Raw genomic sequence first — 19,844 nt, 5'->3', positions numbered from 1 at the left:
CCACCAGCCTCCATACTTCGCTTCATTTTTTTTTTTAATAAAGTGTTAACCTATGAGCGTCACCAGCAGTGGAATTATATCGGTGGCTGCGGGCCCTAAGGCTAGTTAGTCGTGGACACTTTTCCCGAAGGGCAGGCACCTGCGGTGTCCTGGATGGATGGATGGATGGATGCTATGAGCGTCCCCTTTATAACGGGGTGGTGACAAGTATGCCACCAGGCTCGAAAAAAAAAAAAAACCTTTTTTCTTTTTTTTTTATGTTGGCCTAATGCCTCTACTTCGATAAATTCTATCTTAATGGAAAAAAAAGGTAAATTTTCAGCTTAAGTTCTCTGCCATTTACGGCACACTGTCCATATTTTATTTTTCCAATATTTATTTTTGTCCTTTCTCTCTAATTTTCTGCCACCAATACTCTAACCGTCTCTTACTTATTTCAATCGCGGGTGTGTTCAGCTTTCCATTGTTGTCCCTAAAACCCAAGGCTTCCTGTAGGCTCGTGCCCAAACGTACACCTGGGTGGATATCTCCACATTCAATCAGAACATGCTCCGCCGTTTCCTTATCTTTCCCGCAGCATGTGCATTGTTCTTCTTCTTTACTGAATCTTGCTTTATAACTACGCGTTCTAAGGCAACCCGATCTCGCTTCAAACAGTAAAGCGCTTCCCCTTGAATTATCGTAAAATGCCTCCCTCCTTATTTCATTTTTGCCCTTTCGGTAGTTACTCAAAGCCGGTTTTTTCTCCATAGCTGCCGTCCAGTAAATCCTCTCCGCCTCCCTGACTTTTCCCTTAACGCTCTTTGTTGACATATGGCTCACAATACCAGCCGTATATTTACTAGTGAGTCTTCTAGTTCTTTTTCTCCACTGTGTGTCCACGCTCTTCCTATACAAATAACGGAACACCTTCTCTGCCCATCTACTCTCCTTCATATTTCTTAGCCTTTCTTCGAACCTTATTTTGCTCTGCGCTTCCCTCGCCTCAAAACCTGCCCACCCCATATCGCCCTTTACAGCCTCGTTTGTCGTCTTCCCGTGAGCACCCAACGCGAGGCGTCCCACAGTCCTTTGATTTACATCCATTCCCGATTGCACCTCTGCCCTCATGCACACCACTGAGTTCCCAAAAGTAAGCCCTGGAACCATTACACCCTTCCACAGACCTCGAAGCACCTCATACCTATTGTATCCCCACAACGCTCTGTGCTTCAGACGGCTGGTGCAAAACTGCGCCATCTCTTCACAAAAAGTGTCAATCAGCACGCAATGTTGTAGTCTTCTTCACGAGATGGCGCCACCCATCAGTAATTTGCGTTTGTTTTCGTCAGCGTGTGTGAAGGAATTTACGTTTCCCAAGTCTCCACTGCACAGCTGAATCGCCTAGTCGCAGGTACGCTGTAGTTTAAACAATGCCCTGAGTTTTCCCTGGTTACCACGCAGTTATTATAATAGGCAGGAATCCGCAATAACTGCATTTGTTTTGCTTGTTCAGGTCGGCAAGTCCTAAAAACGGACCGACACGTTACAGGGGATTTCTGACATTTCGCGTGCATTCCTTGACACTGCCGAATAACCTCTGCAAACAACAAAATAATAGACTAACTTTGTAACCAACTACGCCGGCAATGCTGTAAAACCTGAATAACAGTTCTAAAGTGCAGGCACTTTTATTGCGTTTATCTACCAAAAGGGAAACCGAAACGATTGCCATTTGTGCCACCTGTTAACGAAACGTCAAAGCTTTACCCCGTGTTGCTGCCGCCTTCAAGATTTTGTCGCTCTTGGCATTTTCCTCCTCGCAAAGGGTACGGCGAACATGGCGCAGTCCAGGTGTTTCTCTGGGCGGGTGCATGACGTGATGTAAACACGTCCGTGTCGTGCTTCGCAACCGCCGTTCCCCGCTGGCGAAGATGTCGTGGTGACCAGTGGTGACCGCAGGAGCGTTAGAGCCACGATGATCCGCGTGTTCGTGCCCGCGTATCGACAAGTGGACGCGCCGAACGGGCGTCAGCACGTCGTGTACTGCGTCGAGGTGACCGTTTCGGGCGTGTGTCATCGGCTGGAACGGAGGTACAGCACATTCCACGCGCTCCACAAGAAGGTCAAACGCATGCTCGGAAGCCAGGCGCCCTCGGGATTTCCCCCGAAGCGACTCCGCGGTCTCAACCCCAAGCTGCTGGAACAACGGCGCGGTGCGCTGGAACGCTACCTCCAAGACTTGGTTCGTATTTCGGCTCTCTCGTCACAGCTGTTGTCCTTCCTCGAAGTGCCTGCGCCACTGTCGCCCGCGGCGAGCAACGGCTCCGTGGACAGCGACGAGCAGGAGTTCAAGCCGTTGCATCAGCCGGTCCTGGGTTTCGCCAAGGACCCGTATTTGGACTCGTCGAGCAGTGACTCGCTTCCCGACATTGTCATGCAGGGTGTCATGACTGGCCTGTTTGGTCACGACTATGACGATTAGTGATCGCAGCTACATATCGGTTTTCTCCTGTGCACGCCCCCTGCCCAGGGTCGGCTCGCCCGTTTAGTTATCACAAAGTTTGTTTTTATTTACTTTAATTTTCATTTTTGCCGACGGTGTCATTAAAGGCGAGCAGCAAGTGCTCGACGTTGCCAAGTGCCATCATGGTTTAATCAGGGTACTATATTACCCGGTTATACTGTATAACCTTGTGTGCGTTCACAAATACCTGTCACAAAAGTCAATTAGTGTTGTTTAGCTTCACGTGTTCTATTTTGTTGATGTCTGTAACTAGTACGCTCTTATGACGTCACACTCACTCTCATTAGTTGTATGCCAGTGACTGCACGGTTGTTTTTTGGACAGGCAGCACGCAACGATGACAGAATTTTACAGATTTTCGGAGTCACAGTTTTTTTGTTTTTGCGATAGCTCAGGGGTGAAGCATAGTTTTATTGCTTGATAACTTTGACGCACATTTATGTTGCCTTTTTATTTGTTCTGCGCGGCCCTGTTAAGCTTTTACACAGATTTACAATGGCTTCAAGGCGCGCATATTTGCATATACCTCAGTTACCTGCTGTGTTAGTTTTCGTGTTATTTGCAGATTGTTTTCCAGCTTTGTTGTTTTTGTAACATTATTCTAGTTTAAAACTATAAGATGCTGTGTAACAATATGCAAGCGCTTAATCAATGCAAGGCACAAGTGCTTATATATTTTCGAAGAATTTTCCATTAAAATATACACTCTTCCTGTATTTCTTGCCTAGTGCTTCTTTCAGCCAGCATGTGATATTAGAAACCATTGTTAATGCAGATGTTTCGTTCAGGAATTTATGCGATTGGCCTCTCCATCTGGTACTTAATTGCGAGTAAACCATGTTTGGAAAATCTGAAGCTGTTCAGTCTTGGATTTATCACTGTCATTTAATGGATGCAAGCAACACTTCTTATAGTTTCAAACATCTTAATGAAGCTAAGTATGTTTCTGAAGATACATCATCACCTGCCAGGGTGGTCTAGTGTCTAAGGCACTTGGTTGCTTACCAGCAGGTCGCGGGATCGAATCCCGGCCGCGGCTGCTGCATTTTCGATGGAGGCAAAAATGCCTGGGGTCTGTGTGCTTAGATGTAGGTGCACGTTATAGGACCCCATTTGGTCGATATTTCCGGAGCCCAGCACTACGGTGTCTCTCATAGTTATATGCTGGTTTTGGGACGTCAAACGCCAACAATTAGTAAGATATATCAAGTAAGCCAGATCAAGATGTGGCACTAACTGCTTCGAAATGCTCTCCTGCCAGGTGTAGAGTAGCAAACTGTGCGTTGTCTACTTGAACTGCCTACATTTCTTGTATCCTTTCTCTCTCAGTCTCGTCAGGGTGTGTTACCCAAATACACATGTTGTGGTATAAGCTATATGTTGAACATCTTTAGGAATGGGAAGGAATGTTTGGTAATATATGCCACTGGAGTGTTAAAGGTGAAAGCTGAGTAATGCACTTACTTGCATAGGTCGGCGAACTCGTTGATGAATCGACTTACTTGGACTCGGATAAATTAAGTGTGAGTGTGTCTGGGTGAGTGAGTGAAACAACTTTATTCGGTCCACAATAGACGCGAGTAAACTCAGCGTCACCTGGCTAGGCCCACTCGGGGACCATCAGGTTAAACCTGATGGCCCTCGCGCGGGCCCTCTGGACGGCCAGGATTTGAGAGGTCTGGTCCTGGGCCTTAATGAGTCGCTTCATTTCCTCTTGGGTGAAAGGGGGGCCGGCAGAGGCGCAGCCCCACAGTACATGCTCGAAGTCCGCATAACCACCACACAGGGGGGGCAGTCCGGGCTTGGAAACCGTTCAGGGTACATTGTGTGCAGTGCCGCAGGGCTCGGGTAAGTGTTTGTTTGTAGCAGTCGGAGAGTAACAGCTTGGGCCCTGCATAGCGAGGAGTGTGGTAGAGGCAGCAGTCTTCTTGACAGACAGTGGTGCTTGCATATCTCGTTGTATGAGCAGAGAGGCTCAGGTCGCCCAGGAGATGACGCGTTACCCGGCACACGGTCAGTCAAACCTCGTGCAGCCGAGTGGGTCTCCTCGTTGGGATTGAGCGAGGCACCCTCAATGGTTCCAAGGTGCGCAGGAAACCAGACCAATGAGTGATTTTTGAGGTCTTTGACTTTTTGAATAATCTGTAGGACCTGGGGAGCCACCATGCCCATCTGGAAGGCCTTGATAGCGGCCTTGGAGTCTGAATAAATTGTGTCATGTACACCGTCCGTCAATGCAAGAGCAATGGCAACCTGCTCTGCGACGCTGGAACTAGAAGTGCGGATGGTAGCGCAGCTGATGACTGTGCAGTCACAGTCGACGACCACTGAGGAGAAGGCTTCTTCTTGAATGTACGAAGCAGCATCGACGAAGCAGGCTCGATCCTTGTCCAAGCGGGCACTGGCGAGCAGAGATTTACCCCTGGCTCGTCTTCGTGCTTCGTTGTAGGTTGGATGCATATTGCGCGGCATCCGCGCAATCTGGATCTTGGATCTTACGTCGCTGGGCAGCTTCACAGCGTCAGGACCGACAACCGTGGGGTTTCGTCCCAGCATGCCGAGTATGGCTCTACCCGCTGGGGTGCCAGACAGTCTGACAAACTGTGCAAACTCTTGGGCTTCGACAATTTCTTCGAACGTGTTGTGGATTCCCAACTTCAGGAGGTCTTCCGTGTGCGTTCGCACGGGAATGCCAAGGGCCAGCTTGAAGACTCTTCTGATTAGGGCATTGATTTTGTTGCGCTCCGACACGAGCCAGTTGTGCATAGCCGCCGAATAAGCGAGGTGGCATAGCACGAATGCGTGGATAATCCGGATCAGATTGTCCTCCCTGATTCCGCGGTGCCTGTTAGCGATTCTTCGAATCAGTCCGAGGGCGCTTTCGGTCTTGGAACAAATGCGTTTGACGGCGGCTCCATTGGCTCCGTTAGACTCGATAAACATTCCAAGGACCCTGATAGTGTCCACCCGTGGAACTGGGGAGCCGTTACCGGTGAATAACGTAATCTGGCTTTCCATTGCTGGCTTCCAGGACCGGTGAGAACCGCCTCTGGGCCTCTTCTTATACAGTAAGAGCTCGGACTTAGCGGGCGAGCACCTTAGCCCGGTGGGGATGAGATAGCACTCCGTCACATCGATGGCCTCTTGCAAAGCACTCTCGACCTGACCCTCACATCCGCTGAGGCATCAGATGGTGATGTCGTCTGCGTAGATCGTGTGGTTAATGTTCGGGATTTTGTTCAAGGCCCTCGACAGGTTGATCATGCAGATATTGAACAGCGTCGGGGAGATCACCGCCCCTTGAGGTGTCCCTTTTGGCCCAAGGGTAATTTCGTGGGTCAAAAAATCGTCAATCTTCAGTCTTGTGGACCGCGACGAAAGGAAGGAGCGCACAAAATTGTACGCCCGCTTGCCGACGTGAAACTCAGACAAGCTCTTGAGAATAAAGGCGTGTGATATGTTGTCAAAAGCCTTTTCCAAATCCAATCCAAGAATCGCCTTGGTGTCGGTGGAGCCGGAGTCAATGACCTGGTGCTTGATCAGCTTCATGGCGTCCTGAGTCGAGAGCCCCGACCGAAAGCCAATCATGTTGTGGGTATAGCATTTGTTAGACTCGAGGTGGTCAGTGAGGCGGTTGAGCATGGCGTGCTCGGCCACCTTCCCGACGCACGACGTCAACGATATTGGCCTAAGATTCTCGATGCTCGGTGCCTTACCCGGCTTGGGTATCAGTACTGTGCAGGCCGCTTTCCAGCTCTTGGGAATGAGACCGCTGCGCCAGATTTCGTTGATCTTGTCTGTAAGAAACTCGATCGAGTCGTCGTCGAGGTGCTTGAGCATTTTGTTGGTTACCCCATCTGGCCCAGGGGCGGATCTGCTATTGAGGGATGCGAGAACCCGCTTGACCTCAGCCACGGTGAAGTCCTCGTCCATCGATGGCGCGTCGCGCCCCTCGTAGTCGGGAAACTGGGGAGGTACCGGATCGTCCGTGGCCGCCAGGTACTTGTCTATGAGCTTCTCCGTGGTCGCCTCATCTGGAATTGAGTCGGTGGCCAAATGGACAGCTTTCGCCAAAGCTCTCTTCTGATTGGACTTGGTGTTGCCGTCGTGCAGTAGGTGTTTGAGGAGTCTCCAGCTTTTACCGGTCTTCAGTTGGCCCTCCATAGAATCACAGAGCTCATCCCATTGCTGCTTGCATAAGACCTTGCAATGATCTCCTACCGTTTTGTTGATTTCGGACATTTTCTTGCGCAGTCTTCTGTTATGGCGCTGAGTCTTCCATCTCGCGAGCAGTGCCTGCTTGGCTTCCAACAGATGCGCGAGCCTACTGTCCATCCTGTCCACCTCAAGATCGGGATGTGTCTGGGTGAATAATATTTTGGTGAGTCGAAGTCTGTGTGAGTCCAAAGCACAAGATATATGTCTTGAGTGAGTATGAGTGAGTTACACTTTTTTTTGCTGGCCAGTGGTGCTAACTACTCATCTACAGCAGTACTATCAACCTTACCTGTATTAACGTTTATACCCACGCCTGTTCACACGCATTTCAAAGCAGTGTTGGTCATACAGCATTATAATATTTATTTATCAGAAGCGTGAATTACGTTGAGGTGGCGTTGAAGCCCCCCCCCCCCTCCCGCCAGCTCTTCCAGGGAAGTTGGTAAATATGTCTTATGCAGTCATCTCTTCCCAGAAAAAAGGACTTAACTCGTTTGCGAGCACTCACAACTCGTATTCGGAGGTACTGTATCAAACGGCGCCTAGAAAAGCACTGATTACGTGAGATATTAGTGTTGAAGAGCATTGTCACCATTGTCGAACAGGCTAAATCTAGGCTAACGGACTCATGAGTAGGCTCGAACTCACTCAAACTCAGTTCGAGCCATGAGTTTGAGTGAGTTCTGGTGAAAAATATTTTGGGAAAATTGAGTCTGACTGAGTTCGGCAGAAGAAATTTTTTTTGTGTGTGAGTTTGAGTGCGTGTGAGTCCGGTAAAGAGAAGAAAATTTTCGTGAGTTTGAGTCCGTGTGAGTCCGGTAAAGAGAAATTTTTGTGAGTCAGAGTTCCAGGGTGCTTTTCTGGACATTGTCGAATTCCGCCATGTTGTAAGATTCCGTTATTGATTGAGGCTGATTGGCCAAATGAGCTGCTACGATCTTTCCGATTGGCTTAAAATGCCGCCATTACGAAATTAGAAAGTGTCCGGAATACGACCCTCAGTGAATCCAAAGCGCAAAGATGTGAATCTGGGTGAGCTCGACGGGTTTTGTGGACGTGTGGTTGCTGCATCGCATCAAGCCAGCACACGCAGACAGGTGGCGTCTCCGCCAAGGAAACTTTCGCCAGCACCTCCCAGCTTCAACGCCAGCGCAAGCGAATGATGCAATTGAGCTGACGCACTGCGAACGGCTATCAAGAGAGAGTCCACTAGCCTGCGTTCGGCAACTCACCGTAGTGGGAGTGCTGCGTTGGCCGGCAACGAATCAAACCGCAGAAGACGCGGTAGTATATCTGCTCTAGTAACCGTTTGCCTACTCACCTACATACCAGCGAGGGAAGGGGAGATCGAAGAGACAAGAATGATATTCTTTGGAAGTTAAAAGTCACGCCGTTCTTTAATAGTAGGCACGTACGCCCTCCGGTTGTTTTCTTTTTTTTTATACGCGTAGACGCGCCTGAACACACTTGTTCGGTGAAAAGTAGTCGGCATATCTATCTTGTCAGTGGGCTGGCTAATTTCACGAAATTGAAATTTAGAAGTTCAGCGAAGACCTTACCATTTTGATGCGAATTGTAAATAAATCAATTTTTTTTCAACATTTCAAAAAAAGTTCGAACGATTAAGAAAAAAAGATTAATATTTCCGCCAGCTTTATACTTGCCTCTTTCTTCAAGGAGGCCAGAAAATTTTGTGTGCACAAAGTGCGGACACGCATACTGAAGACAGGGCTGCCTAATGTACAGAACTTTTAAACCATGCCGTCGAGTGTGTGGCAGCAGTCGAGTTGGTTAGGTGTCCAGATTTCAACCGAGAAGGCACTGATTCGAATCTTTAAAAAAAAAAAGAGTCACAAGGGCGCTAAAGTCCATACTTGTTTTTGTTTTTTTAATTGTGTCCTACAGTAGTGAGCAGACCAAGTTACAGGCCATTCATCCCGTGCCATGCTGGTAGTAGAGTGCAGTTCATAACTAAACGGTTCTTGGTTCGTATTAGGAGGAGGAGGAATAAACCTTTTTATAAGAAACCAGCAGGTTTGGGTGGCCGGGTCTAGGCCTCTCATGAGGGGACGTCAAGGGCTTGCCTCGATGCCACCTCATGGGCGTGCTGGGTCGCCCAGGTTCGATTGAGACAAATATGACTTCGGAGAGACCAGGAAGTGTTCGTCTTTTACACTTTTCGAAACAGACACCAGCATATGACAGCGAATAAAACTTGCGGTAACCGGCAATGTTAGGCTCATCTGCTATTTTTCAAAATTAGTATATAACCGCCGGAGACCTTCAATAAAACTTACGGTGAACGGAAGTGTTAGTCTCATCTTCGTTTTACAGCGAGAGCTGTTATGTGATCATAACTCGGGTCACAAGCAGTTGTCCGCCGCCCCCACTGGTGTCCGTAACCACATTGTGCGATATTAGAAAAAAAGAAACCTAGCACCAATGACACGGTGGGACTGGAACCCGGGTCCGCTGGGTGCCAGCCCAGTATTCTGCCAATGAGCAACACCAGTGCTTGGGACTCCTTAGCAAACTTGCCTTAAGCAGGCTTGATGTCGGGAAAGCAATTGCGTTAATACGATTTATGAAGCGTTTTAAAACGGCTAAAGAACAAGCAGTCGTCGCACAATGCGAATAGCGTACCGAGTTGGTCGTCCAACGCCCCAACCTATTACGAAAGCTTGTTCTGGTTCACCTATTAGCTGTGACGCATACCCACTTCAGCCATCGTTCCTCATCGTCGCCGGCCTCTCCATGAACAATTGGCGCAAAATTCATTGCAAGTGTTTAGCGGATATGACACTTCTCAGAAGAATGACCAAAATTAACATAGCTAATGCCGACCTTTTATACAAAAATTTCGTTATTAATGCCCTAGTGGCTATCAAGCAAGTGTGCTTGCAGTAGTTACCCAGTGAGTGTTTCGAAAGGCTCTGAAAGGCCACTCTTCTAGCTTTCGCTGTAACTGTGCTGCGCCTTCCGTGCTGCATAGAGTTTCTCAATATAGACTAGAGGGAACTCTGGCGCTTGTGTCTATATATGGGAGCTGCAACACACGGCGCTTTAGCGAGCATGGGAATGATGGGTAGTACACACATTTGTCTAATTTTCGTACTTCTGGCCTGCTTCTGGCTCCGTGTGTATCCGTGTGGCTTGAAGCTGTTTTTTCATGAAAACTTAAATTAGCAAGTGTTCACCGTTTGCGCTTCACAACCTTATTCTTTTAGGCTTACCATTTCGAATCAAGTCACTAAGTTGAAAAGGGTTTGTTCTTTTTTTCAAAACGAAACTGAAACACAGCAATAAACGAAGCCGCAAGTACGATTCACCGCCCGCAAGTACGAAGACTAGGCATATGTGTGTACTACCCATCATTCCCATAGTCACTGAACGATCGCAGCGCCAGAGTGCCCTTTAGTTAATTTTGGGAAACTGCATGCCGTGCAGGCCAGGTGGTCGGTGGTTACAAAGATCGCCATGGGAGGATGTGACTTGTCAATGCGTGCGATTACACTGAAAAAGCCACGTATTCGAAGGAAAAAAAAAGAAGTGCTCAAGGTCATGAGGCGTGCGTGACGTATTTTCTTTGCCCTTGCCATCGCCCCCCTGCTTAGCTTCCATCGCTTTCGTGGAAGCTAAGCAGGGGGGCGGTGCAATAGCGCTCATAGTGTCGTCTGTGTTTTAATTTTTTGTCCATGGCATCTTTTATTCACGTTCACACTGAGCAGCGCTAAAGCAATACAATTTCGTCATTGACCAACTCGCCCAGTCAGCTGTGCAGCGTGGGACAAATCGTTGTAAGTCCGCTAGTACTGAACTGATTCTTAAACTTTTGCGGCGTTGAATTCGTTAGGTAATAAGCTCTTTCAGTGAATTCATTCCATGGTTACTTGCAAAAAAGTATTTCAGGGCCCCTTTAAACTGAATGGACGCAGTAACGTGTGTGCCCTTTGTAATGATTGACTGGCTTTAAACCATGAATTCATTGTGATAATCACATGATCGAACACCCGGTGGCGATGTACGCTTGTACCACGCATTATTACCGCAATATTTTATGCTGTACTGCGAAGCATGTGTATAACACGCGTGTGTTTCTAAACCATGAATGTCTCACTGCATTCCCAAGCAGAGGAAGTTAGTTTCGTAGTATTCACAAGGAGACGCGTGGCTGTGTGGTATCCCACTTACCACGCGAACGACCCGGGTTTGGTCCCCCTCTAATGTATAATTTTAGGGGCGAAGCTCCTTAAGGAGCGGGTCTGTCCATCCCTAGTATGTATGTAATAGTACGTATAGCCACCGGTGGCACATACCCGCTCTAGAGCGGGTATGTGCCTGGGTGGCTGGGCGGTGGGCTGACGAACGCTTCGCCCCACTCATCATGATTCACTCCATGAATATGGTGTGATTTTTTATTAATTTCATTTGCATCTTTCTCGATTCTTTGGTCACGCACAAGGGATGAGTTTTCGCTAGTAACTGACGACTCCGGAATTTTCGCGAGGCGACCTCATAACGGTGTCGCGTTAATAAATTTTGCGGTGACCGGCATTGTAGGGCTTATTTTAGTATTTTAAGTTTTTTCCAAAATGATAACCGTATATGAATTCGATATGCTGCACACAAAAAAAGGCATCGTATATCTTGATGCCATATCACGGCATCAAAAGTGCAGACTCGCCACCAACGTATGCGCATGCGTGCGTAAATACAGCGTAAGTATACAGCAACGTTATCAGGAGTAAACTTTTCTTGTTCTGGCGCTTACTGAGTGTGTCACTGCCACGGCGCGATAGCGCAGTGATGACGAAGATGGGATCTAGGTGAAACACATCCTGTTAGTGTGATTCACACCGGCGTGCATCGGAAGAAGGCATCACACTCCCCGGGGTTCGACTAAACGGTGAGTAGCTGGAGCCCGTACAGGATACGCCTGGAAGCTTATTTCGAGGGGATATGAAACCACCAAGAGTGCAAAGTGGCGCGGGCTCTTCAGGTGTCTTCTTTGCGCGATAATGTCGTCCACGTCTTGCAATGTCGCCCTTCATCCGTGTCGGTTAACAGCCGAACCTGCGAGCAAATCGTTGAATGCCTAGAGGAACAGTACGATCCGCAAGTTAATGAAACAGCAGCAAGTTTCTCCTTCTTCATGCGCGAACAACAGGGTGGTGAGAGTGTTCGGGACTACGTCTGCGACCTCCGAAGATTGGCAAAGAATTGCAACTTCGGCGACTCCCTGAATCGGATGCTGCGAGACCACACCGTGTGCAGCATTTAGGATCACGATGCTCGTCGTTGCCTGCTCACGCACAAGAAGCTATAGCTGTTGAGGGGCATTGTAAACTGTGGAGGGGGATTTTGTGAGATGTGCTGCACGCGCAAGCTTTGGCATATTTTTCTCTTCGCACACAGGAGTTCGCGGGCAGCACGAACGATGACGCTCTCCTAAGGCAGGTGAAGACATGGATTCTGCACGGCTGGCCTGAACGACACGGGCAGGAGCTACAGGGCTTCCTGCCGTACTTCACCCGCAGACACGAACTTAATGTGAGTAAGGAACTGATCTACGGGGGCGATAGGGTGGTTTGGGTCGGTGCATTGCGGTCAAATATGCTTCAGCTACTTTACGATACCCATTCCGGCGTGACGGCTATGAAGCGTCTGGCGCGCTCATTGTTTTGGTATACGGGTTAGACCACGACATTGCAGAGTCGGTGTACAGTTGTCAGCCATGTGTCCAGAATGGGCCCATGCCAGAAAGGCAGGCCCGCCCATCAGCTGGCCGAAAACCAACAAACGTTGGTCTAGTTTGCACATCGACTACTCTGGGCCGGTGGAAGGGCACATAATCCTGGTCATAGTAGATGCGGAAACTAGACGATTAGAAGCAGTACCCTTCAAAAAAGCTAGGGCAAAAAGCACAGTTGAACCACTGCGTGGCACGAGCACTCGTTTTGGCCTGTCTGAGACAGTCGTCTACGACAAAGTGCCACATTAACAGTTCAGTGATTAAACTTTTTTTTGTCAAAGATGATCGGGTGCGCCATGCCAACTCCGCCCTTGCTACCCTGAGTCAAACGGATCGGCCGAGCGTGCCGTGTGCACCATTAAAGAAGGCATCAATAAAAACAAAGGGGGGAGTTTGCTGAGTCGAATTAACAAGTTATTACTACGTTGCAGGTCAACATCGACTCAAGGCGGCCACTCGCCCGCCGAGTCGATGTTCTATTTTCAGCCGAGGACCCGCCTAAGCGCACATTTTCCAGAGATGGTGGACCGGGACCCCGCGGCGAAGACATCGCCAGCGCCGATGCTGTGTCTTCCTCAAGGGACGCCTGTGTGGGCGCGCCAGTACAATGAAGCCGGTCAGTTACCCGGCATGGGGACGGCATCAAGAGCCAGGTGGTTGGTCATGATGGACAGCATCAGAGGAATATACAGTGTCGTCACGTGGACCAACTACGGCCACGGCGCCCCGCAATGATGACAAAGCAGGAGCTATGCGCAACCCGTTCTTCCGAGCAACAACCCTCAACACGTGATCCAACTTCACGGTACCAACCACCGGCAGGTGGCATCAAGTCAACAGACTTATCGCTGGGCACATTGCGGTCTCCCAGTGAACCAGATTCCAGCACACAGGCAGCGTCTGAACTTCCCAGGCTTTTTACGCACACAAGAAGGCAGCCTGACAGATTGGGCTTCGTCTGAAGGAAAGGAACTGTCCTATCGCGGCACCTAAATTGCAGACTCAGCACCAACGTACGCGCATGCACGCGATAAGACACAGCATAAATGCAGCAACATTATCTGGAATAAACGATTTTGTTGTTCTGGCACTTACTGGGTGTGTTACTGTCACGGCATGATAGTGCAGTATCTACCTAAAGCTAATCGTAGCCAAAGCTCATCATAGCTAGGAGTTCCCCTGGTGAGTTGTCTTCACAGAAATGCGCAAAACAGGTGAAAAATTTTAGCCCCTTATCACCCCCGATGAGGCTCAACTTTTGTCTGACGTCACATTTTGCAGCCTGGTGCGTGTTCTTTCCGAGCTAGAAGTTCCCCTGATGATTTGGCTTCACAGAAATGCGTGCTCAAAAACAGAAGTAACCAAAGGTATATGTTAACTGGTAGCGTAACTGATCCTGTGGATCGAGTATTCGGTGGCTTGTTGCCACAATCATAACCTGCGTGAGGAGGCGACAACTAGCACAAAAAAAAAAAAATATGAAGTCACAACCGGAAGTGGCAGCAACTAAGCGTGCGATTTGCCCTACATGGCGCGAAATTGATTTATTTGTTTGCCTTTATTAGTATTCCATTTTATTGCACCTTGTGCCTCTCTAATTACATGTTGTAGAGGAAAGAAAAAAAAACCACACTGCGGAAGCACAGTTGGTTTATTAGCTAAATGACTTACTTCTACAATTTGCACAAAAAACTTCGCAAGGCCAATGGCGAGGCAACTGTTTACGAGCGGAATATCATAACAGTTCGAAAACTCGAGCTGCCTAATCGCCGAAAACCACTGCAGCGAGACAGCATCTTTGAAAATACAGTTTAGGCAGCCATAGAATACAGCGTCTCGTTGCTTAGCGTGTCGCGTTCATCGTCCCCAGAGGCGAAGGCACACTGGCAGTGCACCAGCGAAAGCAGTCAGCATTTACAGGAGCGGCTATCGACACACTCTCTCAGCTAGTCGAGATATGTATTGTCAAACTAGTAAACAGCGCAATAGCAAATTATATATACTGAAGGTACGAACGAAACAACCACTCAAAAAGAAGCAATTCCTCGTTGACCTGCTATGCGCGGAACCAATTAACAGGCGCAACTAGACACAAAGTGTAATAGCAGATTGCCTGGATACGCACCCCCCCCCCCTTCCCCATTTATGGCACTCAACAGAAAATTTCGGCAACCAACCACTTAAACAGGTGTGCGATACACTACAAAGTAAATCGACAGTTAACTTTGACATATATAAAATTAGGATTACTTGAGGAAAAAATCACATTATGTTTTTAGTTTCGGTTGTTTGTCCCCTCCTCACCTAGCCGCGCTTCAATCATCAGTGGGCGTTGATGCCTGTGGCAATCTTTTTCCGACAAATTTCGTTCGAAGTATCCCAACCCATGTTATCTGACCATAATTGAAGCCCTTTTCCACCCTCCCCCCAATAAGGTACGCGTTCGATCTGAGCTAAAAATCCCATGGTGAGTTTGCTTCACAGCACTAAACACTCAAAACCGCCGAAAAAAGTTGAAGCCCTTATCACCGCTGATAATAAGCCTCAACTTTTGTTGGACGTCACACCTCGCCGCGATGGCCCTGCTACGTGTCCGTTCTGAGCTAAAAAATCCCCTGATGAGTTGGCTTCACAACACTAAATGCTCAAAACCGCCGAAAAAAGTTGAAGCTCTTATGACCGCTGATAAGCCTCAACTTTTGTTTGACGTCACACCTGGCCGCGATAGCCCTTCTACGTGTCCGTTCTGAGCTAAAAAAATCCCTTGGTGAGTTGGCTTCACAGCGCTAAATGCTCAAAACCGCCGAAAAAAGCTGAAGACCTTATCATCGCTGATAAGCCTCAACTTTTGTTTGACGTCACACATCGCCGAGATGTCCCTGCTACGTGTCAGTTGAGCTTAAAAATCCCCTGGTGAGTTGGCTTGACAGCACTAAATGCTCAAAACCGCCGAAAAAAGTTGAAGCCCTTATCGACGCTGATAAGCCTGAACCTTTGCTTGACGTCACAAGTCGCCGAGATGGCGCTGCTACGTGTCCGTTCTGAGCTAAAAAATCACCTCGTGAGTCGGCTTCACCACACTAAATGCTCCAAACCGTCGAAAAAAGCTGAAGCCCTTATCACTGCTGATAAGCCTGAACTTTTGTTTGATGTCACAAGTCACCGAGATGCCCCGCTGCGTGTCCGTTCTGAGCTAAAATCCCCTGGTGAGTTGGCTTCACAGCACTATATGCTCAAAACCGTCGAAAAAAGTTGAAGCCCTTATCACCGCTGATAAGCCTGAAGTTTTGTTTGATGTCACAAGCCGCGGAGATGGCCTTGCTACGTTTTCGTTCCGATCTGAAAGGTCCCCTGGTAAGTCGGCTTCACAGTACTACATGCTAAAAACCGAAAAAGAATGTTGAAGCCCTTATCATCGCTGATAAGCCTCAACTTTTGTTTGACGTCACACCTGGCCGCGATAGCCCTTCTACGTATCTATCCATATCTAAAATGTTCTCTGGTGAGTTGGCTTCACAGCACTAATTACTCAGAACCGTCGAAAAAAGTTGAAGCTCTTATCACCACTGATAAGCCTCAACTTTTGTTTAACGTCACACCTCGCAGCGATGCCCCTGCTACGTGTCCATTTTCAGCTAAACGATCCCCTGGGGAGTTAGCTTCACAGCACTAATGCTCAAAACAGTCGAAAAAAGTTGAAGCCCTTATCACTGCTGATAAGCCTCAACTTTTGTTTCACGTCACACGTCGCCGAGATGGCCCTGCTATGAGGCAGTTCCGATCTAAAATGTCCTTTAGTAAGTTGGCTTCACAGCACTAATTGCTCAAAACCGTCGAAAAAAGTTGAAGCACTCAACTTTTGTTTGACGTCACACCTCGCCGCGATGGCCCTGCTTCGTGTCAGTCCCGATCCAAAAGGTCCCCTAGTGAGTTGGCTTTCCAGCCGTTAACGCTCATAACCACCGAAAAAAGTTGAAGCCCTTATCACCGCGGATAAGCCTGAACTTTTGTTTGACGTCACAAGCCGCTGAGATAGCCCTGCTACGTGTCCATTCCGATATAAAAGGTTTACTGGTGAGTTGGCTTCACAGTACTAAATGTTCAAAACCGGTGAAATAAGTTGAAGCGTTCATCACCGCTGATAAGCCTCAACATTTGTTTGACGTCACACCTCGGCGTGATAGCCCTGCTACGTGTCCGTTCTGAGCTAAAAAATCCCCTGGTGAGTTGGCTTCACAGCACTACATGTTCAAAACCGCCGAAACAAGTCGAAGCCCTTATCACCACTGATAAGCCTCAACTTTTGTTTGACGTCACACCTTGTAGTGATGCGCCATCTATACGCACTTTCCGAGTTGAATGTTCCCATGGTACGATAGCTTCGCCGCACGAATGGCCAGAAACAGTCGAAAAAGTTTAGCCCCTTATCACCCCCGATAAGGCTCAACTTTTATCTGACGTCACACCTTGCAGCGATGGCCCTGCTACACGTCATATCCGATATTAAAAGGTCCCCTTGTGAGTAGGCTTCACAGCACTACATGCTCAAAACCAGCGAAAAAAGTTGAAGCCCTTATCACCCCCGATAAGGCTCAATTTTTTTCTGACGTCACACCTTTCACCGAAGGAAGTGCTACGCGCCCTTTTTGCGTTTCCGGAAGCTCTATTCAAGGTCATACATGATTATCAGATTTTAAATATCTAAAAGACGATTATCAGCCAGATTTATTAAAGTAATGTGCAAAGAAAGTCGAAAACCATATTTGATGTGACGTCCCAGCCCGTAAGTGTTCTTTGCATAACAAGAAACTCAGCAGTTCGAATCCGGCTGTAGGTCTCATTTGCAGCGCGAATTCGTTAGAGCCTTTAAATGTTTATTTTCTGAAGTGTCGCGCATTGATAAAATTGCTGTATATGATGTCAACGTCATTCCCCCCACAACGTTAGAAATATGGTTGAGCGTCTGCTTGCAATGTAGGAGGTACCGGGTTCGATTCCCAGAGCCAACCTGAGGCCACCGCATTTAAAGGCAGAGGTTTCGGGTACACGGACTCGGCTTAGTTAATTATGTGACACTATATGCAGCTCGCCCGGCACCTCGGTTAAAGTATCGGGCGGACTTCCTGGTGGTGCTGCGTCAGTATTTTGCTGAAATCGCGGGGGGGGGGGGGGGGGGCTCCATCTCGTAATTACTTGTTACTTGGCGGCATGGGACCATCGGGCGCCATGGTCCCTTGTCACTCTAATGTTTTTCCCGTTTTTTTTTTTTTTTGTTGGAAGAAACGGTTTGTTGCTACATCGCCATGTGCCTTTGTCTATTTTTAAACATTCCTGACACTGTAACCAGTGACCTCTCAGTGATAATTTGAACACCCTAACGACTCGGCTATTGCCACGCAGTTGCTAGCATGGTTTAAAGGTTCATCTGTACATTACGTGGCCTGTGCTTCAATGTATAATGCTGCATTTCTGTGTCCGAGACTTGTTGCATTCAAAGTTTTCTGGCCTCCTTGAAGAAAGAGGCAAATTCGTACGCGTCGGAAATCTTCAGCTTTTTAAAATGATTTTGCAATTCCTTAGAATGTTGAAAATTTAATTTTATCTGTAATTTGGCGTCGAAATGGTAAGGTGTTTGAAAAAACTTCTGTCTTTCGTTTTCTTGACGTTTCTTTTGAGCCTGACAAGATCGATACTTTTCAACGGAAAAGGTATGGATATAGACCACTTTTTTTTTTTTTTACTCGGAGACTGATATCCCTTCTTTTGCTATCTTCAACCATAACATCGCTCTTTTTTTCTTTTGTTTTTCGTTTTTCTTGTTCATATGTCTTCGCATGCTCGAAATGAAATGAGTTGCGAGTTCGTTTATCACCCCCTGTCGGCATTCATTTTCGTAGCGCATCACAAGATAAAGTCATTATAACTAGCCCCCACTGCAGGTTTATTACCATTCAATGTTTTTAATGAGTCCGCTGAGTAATGTGGAAGCTTGTCGCGTCTAACCAGTTGGAACGCCCGCACTATGCCATCACTCCCAAGTGATCAAACGCCACTTCCCATCTCCAAAATGACCGTTGTGTGTTTACTTATATAGTTCCGAAATAGTGTGCCTTGTCCAATGAAATAAACTTATAACAGCGTATTTTTAGTTTTGCCGCTGGCGCAATCACATCGGTGCATTCCACAGTTACAGAAGTAGTGATGAAAACGACACGGACCTCTTTCACTGCGCTGGAGGCCGACGCTCTTGGTCATTTTTCGTGGTTGTGGGACATTGAAGGTAGACTCTCGTGCACTATATTATCATTCACATACAAGTTATCTTCCTTTAGGAGTGGAATAAAAACAATAGACCACTTCTTTTTATTTTATCGTCGATATTATTATTAAAGAAAATGCTACCTTGTCAAGCCGATGAAAAAGCTGGATTCAGAAATAGGCTTTCCAGTAATTTTATCCTTTGGAGAGATTACATTAGGTTATATCCACAGGGAGGTTTGCTCTGCTGTGCTTGCGTACATGTTGGAAACCAAAAGATTACCTAGTTAGTGTATTTTCATTCATATTTCCGGCACAAAGCCTACTTGATTGCTCGATCGTTTCCTCGTGCAGCACTTTTTCATTATTTACAATTTCATTTCATAAACTTAACTTCCATTGGGTGGTTTTATGTGCATATCGCACTAACTTAGAGAGCCTGCCGCCCGCTTCTTGGCCATTGCCGCTTTGAGGGCGAGTGCCGGAAAATGAGAAGATCGTCATCATCATCAACAACTGCTAATTAGTTTAGCAATGATCAGCTCTTGCTGCTAACCATTCACTACAAGTACTAAACGCCACTCAACAGCTAGTCATCAACCTACTGTATACCAGCTGCAAGCAATTCCCAGCACAACAAATCAAGGGTCTCGATCAAACGCAAGTAGGACTGGTTGTTTAGCACATGGACACGCTTGAGAAAGTGCAAGGATGACGCGTACGTAGAGGAAATAGGGACATTCACAGCAGCGCAGACTTGCAACTCAATGTTTAATAAACAATGCAATGATGTAGGCCCGTGTGCTCAGATTTGGGTCCACGGAATTTCGAACCCCAGGTGGTCGAAATTCCGGAGTCCTCCACTGCAGGGCCACTCATAATCATATGGTGGTTTTGGGACGTTGAACCCACTTATCAATCAATCATCAAAAGATGCAATGATGGCTTGCTGTTCCTTTTGCTGTTTTGTTTTGCTTTAATAAGGTTACACGGGTGCAAGCAGTATAGATGTCTTTATTTTTCTGTCATTTTCCTGTCATATCTGAAACGATTCGGCTTGGTCATAAGTCGGTGAGTGCGAACCTAAGCGAGTCTGAATGAGAAAAAAAC

At 47.5% G+C, this 19,844-nt stretch overlaps 1 protein-coding gene and 1 long non-coding RNA gene across 4 annotated transcripts; both read left to right on the top strand.

Moving 5' to 3' along the window:
• Nucleotides 1-1,292: 1,292 nt before the first annotated feature.
• On the top strand, nt 1,293-13,566 carry LOC142767463 (uncharacterized). 3 transcript variants are annotated; one of them, XR_012884899.1, is made up of 3 exons: nt 1,293-1,393; nt 12,140-12,274; nt 12,908-13,566. It is a non-coding gene; the product is annotated as an uncharacterized LOC142767463 (long non-coding RNA). The 3 variants fall into 3 exon arrangements; XR_012884898.1 differs by lacking the exon at nt 1,293-1,393 and adding an exon at nt 10,380-10,521; XR_012884897.1 differs by lacking the exon at nt 1,293-1,393 and adding an exon at nt 11,474-11,630.
• On the top strand, nt 1,428-3,361 carry LOC119179869 (sorting nexin-24). Its single transcript, XM_037430991.2, has one exon. It carries the CDS (start codon nt 1,958-1,960, stop codon nt 2,462-2,464), a length of 507 nt encoding a protein of 168 aa, XP_037286888.2. The 5' UTR covers nt 1,428-1,957; the 3' UTR covers nt 2,465-3,361.
• Nucleotides 13,567-19,844: the final 6,278 nt, after the last annotated feature.

The sequence above is a fragment of the Rhipicephalus microplus genome, chromosome 7, assembly GCF_043290135.1.
Source record: "Rhipicephalus microplus isolate Deutch F79 chromosome 7, USDA_Rmic, whole genome shotgun sequence".
In the NCBI taxonomy this organism is placed as follows: domain Eukaryota; kingdom Metazoa; phylum Arthropoda; class Arachnida; order Ixodida; family Ixodidae; genus Rhipicephalus; species Rhipicephalus microplus.
This window is presented reverse-complemented; position numbering and strand designations above follow the sequence as displayed.

Bases quoted from the DNA above. Each gene is read 5' to 3' on its own strand.
- LOC119179869 (XM_037430991.2), top strand. From the start codon at position 1,958: ATGATCCGCGTGTTCGTGCCCGCGTATCGACAAGTGGACGCGCCGAAC.